Consider the following 13,393-nt stretch of genomic DNA (forward strand, 5'->3'; position numbering starts at 1 on the left):
TATTGGCCCTTGAATGCTCTGAACTAATGGCAGGACAGCTTTTTGTTGATGTTGATGTTGAGGGGAAAAAACCTTAGGTATCGCTATGGTATCGGTATCGGCCGATACTGCAAAGCTGGGAATCGGAATCGGTATGGGGGCCAAAAAACAGTATCGGAACAACACTATATACAGCACAGGTCAAAGGTTTGGACACACTTTCTTATTCAATGCATTTGCTTTATTCTCATGACTGGTTACTTTGTAGATTATCACTGAAGGCATCAAAAATATGTATGAACTGATGTGGAGTTATGCGCTTAACAAAAAAAAAAAAAGGTGAAATTACTGAAAACATGTTTAATATTATAAATTCTTCAAAATAGCCGTCCTTTGCTCTGGTTACTTTTTTGCATACTTTTGGCATTCTTATCTCTGGGAACTCCTAAAAGACTTTTGAAAAACTCTTTCAGGTAGCTATCTTATGAAGCTCATCAAGAGAATGCCAAGAATGTGCGAAAAAGTTTTCAGAGAAAAGGGTGGCTATTTATTGATGTATTTATTGTATTATTTTAACCTTTTTTACATAACTCCAAATGTGTTCAATTGTTGTCATAGTTTTGATTCCTTCGGTGAGAATCTACAACATACATAGTCATGAAAATAAAGAAAATGTATTGAATGAGAAGGTGTGTCCAAACTTTTGGCCTGTACTGTATTTTTGTAAGTCGGCTTAAAACCACACCATGTCATCTGTAGCAATAATTTGGTCGTCTTTTTGATGAATTAATAATTTAGGAAGGTACGGAGGTAAAATGTAGTTACCGCAGTAACCTCTTAGGGGCACGTTTGCTTTGGTTCACAGGAGCAAACAACGACAAAATCCTTTCTTTATCAGTCATTCATCTAAAGTCACTACACTCAATATTCAGTGGTTCGTTGTACTAGCAAAAGAAAAACGATGGGGAAGTAGGAAGCTTGCAGGAAGGGTAAGAGTAAGAGGAAGAGGACGAGAGGGGGCTCGCCTCATTGTTTTAAAGTCTCTGGGCGGGGCTAATAGTGGGTGGTGGCACCAAACCCTTCTATTCGCTCAACGCAGACTTTAAAAAGCAAATTATTACAAGGATTAATAGTTAGACATTAAATTTAAGTCAGGCTGGCAAGTCAGTTTTCCCAAAAACCAACGTTTATCACACATTGCGATTAACGCATCATAAACTAATTTTTCAAGGTAGTTCCTACTTGTCTAATCTGACTAACTGCAAGATATTGATTACATTTAATTCCTTATGGAATACAAATGAGATAGGACGTTCATACACACAAAGACCTAACATGAATCATTCGTAGTTCAGTTATTTAGCAAGAATTGTCATTGTATAAACCTGTAAAATGAAGTTACTTGGTATAACTGTCAGTAAGGATAGTTCCAAGTTTCACCACTTGGTGGTAGTCTTGCTCCATCTAGATCAGGCATGTCAAACTCAGTTTGGCTCTGGGGCCGGATCCAGACTTTCTGTTCTCAGGTGGGCCGGATCAGTAAAAATGTCAACTCCAACTATTTAGTTTTGTTTTTCAGTACTATGCTTTATCATTCAGCCTACATTTGTAGCCTACCCTACATATTATAATCACGGATGACAAGGGATCTTTTCTAAGCACAACACATTTATTCACAAACAATGGAGAAAAAAATGATTTTCATGTTTGGCATTGAATGTGTTAACAACTGTTTTTTTTAAACAGTTGAGTGAATGCAGTTTTACACCTGAACCAACTCACCACACTAAACAAACTCAAGTGGGAGCTATGAAAAAAAATGTTTTGCCTTAATTGTCATACTGCTTTGAAATAATAATAAATAAAAATATATAATAATAAATAAAAATACAAAATAAAAGTTTTAGCAGTGCATGGGCAATAAGATTAGACCACATCAGCTCAAACTACTAGGCTGGGCCTACTGAAGCTGAGAATATACTGCACAATATTAATTGTCTTTAATATGAAACCAGATTAATCTTATTTTTAATGATCTGTATTCATGAGTGCAAACAAATATCGTGTCATCACACTTTTTTCTCTCTCTCACTGCACTCCTGCAGTCTACTTGCTGCTGCTGGCTCCGTATTGTAATACGTAATATGTAATATTAAACTCTTTGAACACTGCAACTTGCTGATTACAAACCAAGCACACTGGTTTTGCATTCACTTCTGTGAATAAATAATTCTCAGTCCATTTCTCCTGGAAAACCCTGCACTCCGTGTCCACTTTTCTTTTTTTTTGACAGTGCCATTTTGGGAAGGGTGTGTTGACCGATAACTTTAGTAGTAGTGGTGAATGGTGAAGCAAGCTTACCGGTTTATTTCTAGTTGGACACTTCACGTTGCGAATGTTTATTTCCTGGTACTAACTCGTGTCAGTGCTGCATGCTGGACGTGAGCTCTTTTACTGCCCTCTAGCGGCCGGAGCGAGCATTTGGTTTGTATTTATTTAAAAAAAAATCATAACTTTTGATAGAAATGAGCTATTGACTCGCTTTTTTTATATATATACTCAGAAATTTATGACGGGCCGGATAAAATCATCCAACGGGCCGGGTCCCGCCCGCGGGCCGTATGTTTGACATGCCTGATCTAGATGTTCCAGGGGTGACTCTGGTCACTGGCCCATGCAGAGCCAGTGCCCAGAGTCCTCTTTGTAGTTGATAAGAAATGTCATAAACATTGCTGTGATCGGCTGGCTGTGTCTCCGAAGTCGTAAACGAGGCTCTTAGACCCCGGGAGTTCTGGCTTAAACAAACTTTTTTTGCAGACGCATAAATTCCTATGTGAACTGTTCAGTGGCTTCAAAGGAGCATTGTTTGTGGTTGAGCGACCACCTGAAGGCCTAACCAAGATGAGATACTTCCTGAGCTGTGGAATGTTATAGAACTGCAGAGAGTTTACTTTGGAAGAAGGAAAAACCAAAAAATAGAGGGTGGACTGGGCCATAATTGTTACACATCAAACCGGCAGATCACATTTTATGACCAATTAATGCAGAAATGTTTTTGTGGTTTTCTACAACTGCATAAACCAAATTTCATTCTTAAATGTTTTCTCTGTCATCCCACAATAGAAAGTCTCAAAAAGTTAACAGAATTTGTCCACGCCTTAGGAACACTCGGAATATGAACGTGGACACTTTACAGTAGGCTTTCTCTCATGGACAATCTTATCCAAACCGAGCTCTGAAACACATGGGCAATATTTTTAGACTACATTGAATACATAAAATCTCTTGAGTTTTTCCTGTTTAAATATAAATTTGACAGAAATGATTAAACAAAATATTGCCGCTGTAATATAATGGGGTTCTCACCTCAAATTACCGAGGACGTTTTGGGAACGGAGCTCGGCTGCAATGTACAGTGCTGCTGCAGAGGCTACCAGTTCCCGCTGTTGTTCCACCTGGAGCTGATGACCTTTAAAGCCATCAGGGTAAATCTCTGGAAGGAAGTTGGTGCTAATGTCGCCAGAAATAAAGCGAGGATGGGTGATGATTTCTCTCAATAGTGGAATGTTGTGGGTTACACCTGGAGGCAAAAACATTTCATTGTAGCAACAAAATATTCAAAACAAAATGTGCTTGTACCTTCGAAATGTATTGGCTGTACCTCTGATGACGTAGTTATCCAGAGCATCCACCATCTTGGCAAGGGCTTCTGCTCTCGTAGCACCATATGTTATTAACTTCAAACATACACCAGATTAAATCATAGCCAATTTGCCTTATCACAAACTTTTGTTAAAAAAATAAAATAAATAAAACAACTTTGACAATAATTAACTAACCTTAGAAATCATAGGATCATAATAGATACTGATGTCACTTCCTTCCTGGATGCCACTGTCCACCCGGACCTGTCAGTACGCAATTCATTTATCTCAAAATCTAGAAACTTCTATCTGAGTCAGAATTTAATGTCTCATAAACACACTACCTACATTGTTGAGATCAGTTGGCTCTTGGTATTGGGACAACCTTCCAATGGAAGGAAGACCAAATGACTTGTAAGGGTCCTAAAAGATCAAATGAACAAATATGAAGCTTCTACAAGAGGTGCAACTTCTAAGAAATTCATATACAGTAAGGCAAGGCAAGTTTATTTGTGTAGCATATTTCACACACAAGGCAACTCAAGGTGCTTTATACAAGGAAAGACAACACGTAAGCATCAACAAAACAGTAGTTAACATTCAGAGCAAATAAGAGAAAAAAGTAGGTTACAAAATTTAAAAACATTTAGCGTAAGGAAGTTTAAAATAATAAAAATAAGCATTTGCACTCGGAGCGGACTTAATTTAAATAAAAGGTCCGGACCAGCGTGAGAAATGAACTCTGGTCCATTTAAAACGGTGCAGGTCTAAATACAACCTATTGCCCACCCCTGCTTTTAAGTGTTTCCTTGAAGGATGATTTATAGAATTTTGCAATAAAATGCCATCATACTGTATGGAGAGATGAGCCATTCAAACCTCAGCATAGACGCGGCTCTCAAAGGCCCAGCCATTAATTGGGATATCTTCCTGTCTGTGCTGCAGTTGGTAACCCTTGGCAACTCTGATCATCTGCTCAACCAGGTCAAGACCAGTAATGCATTCGGTTATGGGATGTTCAACCTAGAGACCAAAGTCAAAACATAAATGGTTAAAGCAAACTAGGATTGGAGTGAGAAATACAAACTCAGACCATTTCAGTCTGTTAAAAACAGAGAAACATTTCAGAGTATACAACATGAAAAAGAAGAAAAGGAGAGCAAGAATGTAACGATTATCGGCCGGTTGTAACTTTTGCAACCTCATCACAGACAAATGAATTTCATTCCTGTATCCTGGACATGCCACCGTGGGGGGTTTGGGATGGGGGCAATAGCATCCCCCACAATAAGACAGGCCCCACCCACTCGGAATACAGCTCTGACTGACACGAAAGAAAGAGTAAACCCCTTTTCAGAAACCTGACTGTCTTACTTTGCAACAGAACAATGAATTATGAAATGTCATGTGTTTGCCATTTTATAAAGGTTAACTCCATGAAGTGTAATGAAAATGTTCCATTGCAGTGGCAGATTCTCCACTTGTGTACACGTTTTGACATTTGGAAGCTGGGTAACTTTTTATAATAATTTATTTTGATACGTTCACTTTTACGTGTTGTCCATCATCCATTTTCTTGACCGCTTATTCCTCACAAGGGTCGCAGGGGTGCTGGCGCCTATCTCAGCTGGCTCTGGGCAGTAGGCGGGGGACACCCTGGACTGGTTGCCAGCCAATCGCAGGGCACTTTAACGTGTTGCATTAATTGAATTTTGACCTTAGAATCTCATTTGAACATGGTATCCAAATTTAATCTGATTATTCTTTACCAAAATCCTCTCCAAGTTGGTAAAGTTCCGCCTTGGTCTTTGTGAAATCTGTGAAGAGGACCCCTGCTGAATGGGTGACCAAGCCCACTATAAAGGTAGTCTTCCTGACTGCCTCCCTCTGTTTCTGCTCTCTTTTCCTGCCTGCCTTCACAATGCTGGTTCCTCTCTCTTCTGGCTCTCTGTCAGGCGCGACCGCTAGCCGGTGGCTAATACATGGATGGCGAACACCAGCGCACAAAGTCTTCATCGCTATGTGACAGGTGCAGTGAAACACACTGCTTGGGTCCCTGCAGAGGCTAAAAACGGATTCCAGGTATGAAAATAGTTCAGGGATGAAAAAGGCGACAAGTGTAGGTCTAGAAGTTACGGGGGCATGTTTCCTTGGAAGAGAAAGTTGAATATTTCAAATTTAACCCTTTAAGGCTGGAAAAACATGCCCCGAAAACCTATGCTTTACTTTAGAATTGTTTCGGTTAATTCGGGGAGGACTTGGTGCAGGCTGTTTTGCTTATTGCTTTACAGCGTTTACGGTTGGGTTTGATTGACCTTACCCAGCTGCCTCCCGAGTGTGGCCTCTCCTGACATGGCTGCTACTCCTCTTCTTTCTTAGTCCCTGCGTTTCGGGACTCTCTGGCGGACCTTCAATCCTGCTGTGGTGACACAGGGACTTTATCTTGGCTCCCAGCAGACGACCGAGCCCTGGCCGCCATGCGGGGTGCTGCGACTGATGGCCGTCAATGTCGCATGACTGATGACCTTCTCAGAAGGTCGTATAACGCTGGGGCGCTTGATGCTTGTCTTGGTAACTCCCTGGCTTGTCTTCTGCTTGCTTTCTCTGCTGCGTGGCAGAGCGCTGATGTGGAGGCGGGCCTTTGCCCTCATGTCTAGGGAACATGGTCAGGGTTTATCGTTCGTGGTCCAGGGGCGCTGTCAGGTTTGGCTGGCACAGTACCCCTCTTGTCGGGGTCTTCCAGGAAAGCGCTGTGGAGCCTCCCTGTTCCGGGGGAACTTTTCATTTTGGCTGCTGCGGGGGAACTGGAGAGGACGGTTCGTGCTCGTAAAACAGGCTCAGTCTCTGCTCCTCCAACACGTGGCCTCTCTCTGACCGGTCAGATCTGTTGTCCCAACAGATTTGGATTCGGATTTGCCACGCCAACCCTCGACACCTCCATTTGTGTGCTTAGTCGCTGAAGGTCCCGATCCGAGGCAGACGGACTGCTCAGTCTTGGGCAAGCATAAATTCCTCAATGCCAGGGCTCTGTCCACTCACTTGCAGGATACTAACAGGTGGAAGTTGTTTGTGGTGTGGTGTGCCGGCCACGGAGTGGACACCGTGGCTTGCCCTGTTCCCACTGTTTCGGAGTTCCTCAGGTCTCGTTTGGATGAGGGCCACACCCAAAGGTTTATGTGGTGGCCATCTTGTGTAACCACTTGAGACATTCACTTTGTGCTGGACACGCTGGGCAGGTTCGTTCAAGCCGCTGGCTGATGCGGACCTATAGTGGGTGTCTCGTAAGGCTGCTCGCGATTGCATCTGCTAAGCATGTTGGGGAGCGCCACGCTCTGTCTATCAGTCCTTCGTGTCTTCGTTGGCATTCCGATGGTGCTGGGGTCCCTCTGTGGCCTAACGCCGCTTTCATCCCCAAAGTCCTACTTGGCTCACTATCTTATCAGCTTATACGTCTCTCTCACTTTACCCCCCACCCACACCCCCTGAACTATTTGATCCAGGTCTGTTTAGCACCGTGAGGGGTGTCCCCTCTTATATTGACGCTCGTGTAGCATTCCGTAAATTGGCTCAGCTTTTTGTGTCAAACGGTGGTCCTGGCAAAGGTGCTGCTCTCTCTAATGTGTCAAATATTTGTTCACTTCCGGTTCATTTTAGCATATGGGTCCAAGAAATTTTTTTTTTTTTTTTTTGTAGGTCTTGGGCTCCCTCATGTACAGGTCAGGCCAGGCCAGATGTGTGTGCCAAGTTTCTGTGCATGTTTAGGCCTTCAAAATTGGCATTTTCTTGGGAAACATTGCGTAGCCATGCCCAAAGCGATTTGCGAAAACTCACAAACTTTGTGTTGTGACATCATGAAGACCTAAACACTCTTCTGAGCAAATATGAGGTAGATCAAATTCACGTGGTTGGAGAAAAAGATTGAAGGAAAAAAAAATAAAAATTGCCAGTTGGTAGCGCTATCAGTACGATGAAATATAAGTTCGTAGATGTCTACAGGGCTGGACTCTCATCAATGTGTCAAATTTTGAGAAGATAGCCTCATCTTGGTCAAGTTAAAGCAGCTTTTATTGTCACGACAAATCATCAGACTCTGCGGCACCGTAACGGTGACGCCCTTTGACGAAAAGTTACAACATTCGGTCTGGGGCGACATGTTAAGGCTTTTCTGACCAATTTTCAACTGGATCACATCAACGAACTCGGCACAGTAGATAAAAATGGAAAGTATGACATTTCTTGTCACCACTAGGTGGCGCTAGATCCATAATTGAATTTTATCACATAGATGATTTCAGGCGGTGACTATTAAGATGCATGTGAAGTTATTCAGCATTTTCTTTTTCTGGACAAATTTTAAAAGCAATATTCCATCATATAGTATTTCGAAACCTCAAGATTTTTTCCCAGTTGTTGTCCTAGGTCTTGAGATGATACATGCCCAGTTTGAAGTCAATCAGACGAAAACTGTTGGCAAAGGGGCAAAAAGTATGATCACAGTGAATGTGCAAATATGGGCCAAAATTGGACATTCAAAAATTGATAGCTCACTTCCTGTACATTTTAGGAAATGGCTTTCACTGACTTTTTTTGAGTCTCGGGGTGCTACAGGTGCATGCCAATTTTCATAGCCCACGGTTAATTGTTGGTGTAGATCTAGAGACCTCGAGGAGGCTATTTGTGGAGAAATCTCAAAATGGACAAATAAAGTCCAAATGTCTAATATCGTCCATATCTCTAGATTGAGCCTGCCGACATGCGGACCCTTTTGCCGGAGCAGGTCACATATATAGTGTTTTACTCCCCCTCCCCCCTACAGTTCCAAGATCCCATCTGTGCCACTGCCAGCATATTTTTTTAAAAAACATCTGTTAATGGCATGAAATGTGTACAGGGAGTCCTCGAGTTACAGCGGATTTCCGTTCCTACGTTGGTGATGAAACCAGAATTTCGAAGTTGGATTTCAAAGTCAATATTTACATCAAAAAACTTTGTACTGTAATTTTAAAAAATGTATTTGCGCAACCCGGAAGAGCTGGAACCAATATTTCGTCTTTCCGTACCTTCATTCACTGCTGACGGACGACAGACAAGGAAATGTTGGCGAGTCGACCTGCTCCATGGACGTCGGTTGCTGGAGGTAACAGCACAACTTGAAATAACTTTAAAATGGCGTGGTTATTGTGGGAAAACGAAAAAGAAGTTGCTATGGACGAGGCACGGGCGCCGTAAAGTCGAAACAATGTAACGTACTACGTAACTCAAGGACTCCCTGTACAATGTTTTGCCTATTTGTTTGTGCCTTGAATGTGTGGATTCAATTCTATTTCAAAACACAACAGGATTCACAGAAACAAACATAATTCAGCCTACATATGGGAACACTGACCTGTAGCCGTGTGTTCATCTCCAGGAAGTAGAAGTTCTTTGTAGAATCTACCAGGAATTCCACTGTACCAGCAGAAGAGTACTGCACAGCCTTGGCGAGCTGCACTGCTTGCTCACCCATTGCTCGTCTTGTCACTGAGTCCAGGAAAGTACTAAAAAAAAAAAGTCAACACTGGAGTATAAGAACACATTTTGTCTATCACATAAAATTAGAAAATCCTCACTGACAACACTTTGAAATCTCTGAAGAAGGAGTCCTATCGGGCTTTTTTGGCCTGTGGGACTGGGGGGCAGTCCCTGTGGGGGCAGCTGACAAGTACCACCAGCCGGCCAAGGTGAATGCGGCTTCGGCGGTCACTGAGGCCATGAAAAACAACTTCTGGACGGCTTTGAGGAAATTCTGGTCCACCATCCGGCGTCTCAGGGGAGGAAAGCAGTCCACCATTAACACAGTGTATAGTGGAGATGGAGTGCTGCTGACCTCGACTCGGGATGTCGTGAGTGGGTGGGGAGAATGCAGTGATGCGGACTCTGTATCGGTCCGTTATAGTGAAGAAGGAGCTGAGCCAAAAGGCGAAGCTCTCGATTTACCGGTCAATCTACGTTCCTACCCTCACCTATGGTCACGAGCTGTGGGTCGTGACGGAAAAGAACAAGATCCCGGATACAAGCGGCCGAAATGGGTTTCTTCCGCAGGGTGTCCGGGCTCTCCCTTAGAGATAGGGTGAGAAGCTCGGTCATCCGGGAGGGACTCAGAGCCGAGCTGCTGCGCCTCCGCGTTGAGAGGAACCAGCTGAGGTGGCTCGGGCATCTGGTTCGGATGCCTCCTGGACGCCTCCCTGGAGAGGTGTTCCGGGCATGTCCCACCGGCAGGCTCCAGGGACGACCCAGGATACGTTGGAGAGACTATGTCACTCGGCTGGCCTGGGAACGCCTGGGGATCCCGCCGGATGAGCTGGTTGAAGTGACTGGGGAGAGGGAACTCTCGGCTTTCCTCCTACAACTGCTGCCCCCGCGACCCAACCCGGTAGTGAATGAATGAATGAATGAATGAATGAATGAATGGATGGATGAATGAATGAATGAATGAATGAATGAATGAATGAATGAATGGATGGATGGATGGATGGATGGATGGATGGATGGATGGATGGATGGATGGATGGATGGCAGACATACATCATGAAATTTATGATCTCAGGTTTTGGACAGGTGTGATACTGGTGTGGCCGTCATGTGCATGTCTGATGTTACCATGACCTTACTGTATATAGATGGATTAACAGTTGGGTTTACATTTCAAAGCCAATTTTGTCCTGATGGGCTTGACTTTAATTTCATTGTTCATGGTTCTGACAACATGATACGGACAAGTCTTTGAATAGCACTCACAGTTATAGTTTATAAGAGAAAATGTATAAATGCATTCATTTCATACCAACAAAATGTGCATGTTGTGTTTCTTGAATATGAAGAACGTCTTCAGAAATATCAAGTAAATAAAAAACACGTATTTAAATATCTGCAGATGAAACATTTCATATCCTCAAAGTATAAAATCTGGAACCTCCTCTTTCACAATTAGAACAGCTAACACTTAAATACATTGGGGGTAAGTGTTTGATTTCTTTGTACTATTCTTAACTCATGACAATGAATCCTCTCGATAGATTAGAGGCATGGAACTGGAACTCTGATTTTGAGGAGGTTATTACAGAGGAAGAATGGCACGGGGCATGCCTTAAAGCCCCAAAACAAACTGTTAATACGTGAATGAGGTTACTACAATAAAAGTGGTTGATGAGACCATATATCATGCCTATAAAACTGAACAGCTGATATCCCAAATACTTGTATTAATATTTGGGAGAACGGGGTTCCCTTTTTCATTGTGTCTGGGAATGCTCTAATATGCAAAGGTTTTGGAGAGAAGTGGGACAGATAATGTCGACTATTGTTGGAATTAATATACCTCATAGAACAAAACGTTTTGTGCTGGGAATCTACCCCAAAGACTTTGTGGTTTGCGCAAATAAATCTACTTTGATAGACTATGGACTACTGCAGACCAGGAGGCTGAGTGCTTTATTTGGGGAAAAAAATTGATGTACCGTCAATGAATCAATGGATAAAGGAATTGACAAATACAGTCGCACTGGAAAAAACTGACTTACATTACTAGAGGGAGGGCAGAAGAGTTTGAAGGAATATGGAAGCCTCTACCGAACTTCAATAACCTGATCAATGGGGTACACAGCCACATATTACACTGTATATTACACTGTAATATAATGTGGAGATGCGTGTTTTTGTTTTGTTTTTTACGTGTATGTGTGCGTTTGCGGGGGGGGGGGGGGGGTGCGGGGGGGTGTGTGCGCGTGGGGGTGCAAATACGTGTACATTTCTACTCATTAATTCACCTAAAACATAAAAATCCCATTACCCTTCACCTTAACCAGATACTTCAGAGTCTCGCCAGAGTCGTGAGGTTCAAACGGTCAGGAGACCAGAAAAAATGTCAGAAAAGATTAAAAAGAAAAGAAAGATAAATCAAAGTGAAATCCAGCACCGACCTAACACTTCTTGCCTTCCTCATGGTTACAAAATCAAAGTCATACGCCAACCCCAGAAGCCTCTAAATTCCAACAAATTAAAGAGATCTCAAGAGACCAGAGGAAAAACTAAAGAGAGGAAGGAGGGAAGGATCTAGGGCTGGACGTCGACGCAAAAAATACGTCTACGCAATAAATGCACGTCGATGCGTCACTTGTCTGGGCCACCAAATATACGTTACCTTGCAGACAAAACACAGGGCGCAAAAAAAAAGAAAAAAAAAGCAGAACGTACAATGCACGTATATTGTGCACAATTACAGTGTGGCAATGGAGGGCAACGATCGTTGTGGTTTGCGGATATCCGGAAGACATGACAAGCAAGCTACGTGTACCGGCAGGGGCCGGGTCAAAAATGGACAAAGTGTGGAGTTTTTTTTTTTTTGTTTTTTGTTTTTTTTTTATTGTCGAAGTGTGAAGCAAGCTAGCAATGACCCAATACAATGATGTGTCTATTGTTTCTAATAGATAGATGACGCGGAAGCTGAGAAGCGGAATTGCCTCCGTTTTTTTTTCTACTGTTGTGCGCAGCGCGACGGGATACAAGTTATTGAATAAAAAAATAGCAGCGCCCGCAGCAGCGAGTACCAGCGAGTCCGGGGAGAAGAAACGACCTCGTAATAAGACGTCCGAAGTATGGGAGTACTTTACACCTAAAAATGCAAAGTACTTGGCATACCATAAAAGCACAACCGCGATTAAGAGGAGGCACCCGGGAGCTTCTTGTGTGGAGAAGACATCGAAAGTTTTCAACTTTTTTTTCTTTCCTTGTTGGCAATGAGTAACCCCGTCATTCATCCAAACTGCACCACGTAACTTATGCTCCGGCCTCGCACACAGAACATGTACCCACTGCCCACTTTAACACACAGCCCTCACACACTCGCTTGTTGCTGACACTTTTTTTTTTTTTTTTTTAATTGAGATAGACTCACACTCTTCAAATACACGTAAACTTTTTTTTTTTTTTTTTTTTTTTCTTCTGTCGATTAATAAACAAGCAACATCCACGCCATATGAAAGGCTTTTTTCAGTGACTGGAAATATAGTTAACAAAAAAAAGGGGCAAGTCTGACAGCTGAGCATGTTGAGATGCGAACTTCCACTCCAACACAATACATGACTACAACACACACACACCTGAGCAGATGCACACAGGAAGCGTGAGAGTGGTGGTGGAGCTGTGTTGTTTTGAAAATTGCAGCCGTCACCACTGCTGTTAGTTTTTTTGTTTTTTTTTAATGATAAGATTTTGGTTCAGATTGTGGCTTTTGCAGTTTTAGTTATAAGAGAGCTTTATTTTATTATTTCTTTATTGTAGGATTCTATTGCACTAGAGCTGTGTGCACTTTGTCGTATTGTTCAATAAAATTCATTTTTGAACTTGAATAAAAATATATTGGAAAGAAGAAAATTGTGTTTTACTCATGGAGATAAATTAGCATTAATTGCTATAGAGGTCAAATTATAGGAAGATAATCAATAATCGAATCGGAATGGAATTGAATCGTATTTAAAAGTGAATCGTTAGATTCATCGATGCATCGAAAAACTATTTTCTAAATTAATCAATTACAAATATAATCGTTTAACCCAGCCCTAGAAGGATCTATGAGGCAGTGAGATCCACAGAAACCAGTACATCCAGTCCATCAAAGTGAAATCCAGCACCAACCAAACACCTCCTGCGTGGTTACAAAACCAGAGTCTTACGCCAACCCCAGAAACCTCTAAATTCCAACAAATTAAGGAGATCTCAAGTGACCAGAGGAA

At 42.4% G+C, this 13,393-nt stretch overlaps 1 protein-coding gene across 1 annotated transcript in view; it reads right to left on the minus strand.

The window, feature by feature from the left end:
• pcca (propionyl-CoA carboxylase subunit alpha) overlaps window positions 1-13,393 on the minus strand; it is a 144,881-nt gene that overhangs the window by 22,699 nt on the left and 108,789 nt on the right. The window contains exons 12-17 of the mRNA XM_077495230.1: window positions 9,010-9,160; window positions 4,503-4,646; window positions 3,972-4,046; window positions 3,819-3,887; window positions 3,641-3,716; window positions 3,346-3,559 (exon numbers count right to left, since the gene is read on the minus strand). Of these exons, the coding sequence (XP_077351356.1) occupies window positions 3,346-3,559; window positions 3,641-3,716; window positions 3,819-3,887; window positions 3,972-4,046; window positions 4,503-4,646; window positions 9,010-9,160 (729 nt within the window). The remainder of the gene's footprint in view (window positions 1-3,345; window positions 3,560-3,640; window positions 3,717-3,818; window positions 3,888-3,971; window positions 4,047-4,502; window positions 4,647-9,009; window positions 9,161-13,393) is intronic.

The sequence above is a fragment of the Festucalex cinctus genome, chromosome 14, assembly GCF_051991245.1.
Source record: "Festucalex cinctus isolate MCC-2025b chromosome 14, RoL_Fcin_1.0, whole genome shotgun sequence".
NCBI lineage: Eukaryota > Metazoa > Chordata > Actinopteri > Syngnathiformes > Syngnathidae > Festucalex > Festucalex cinctus.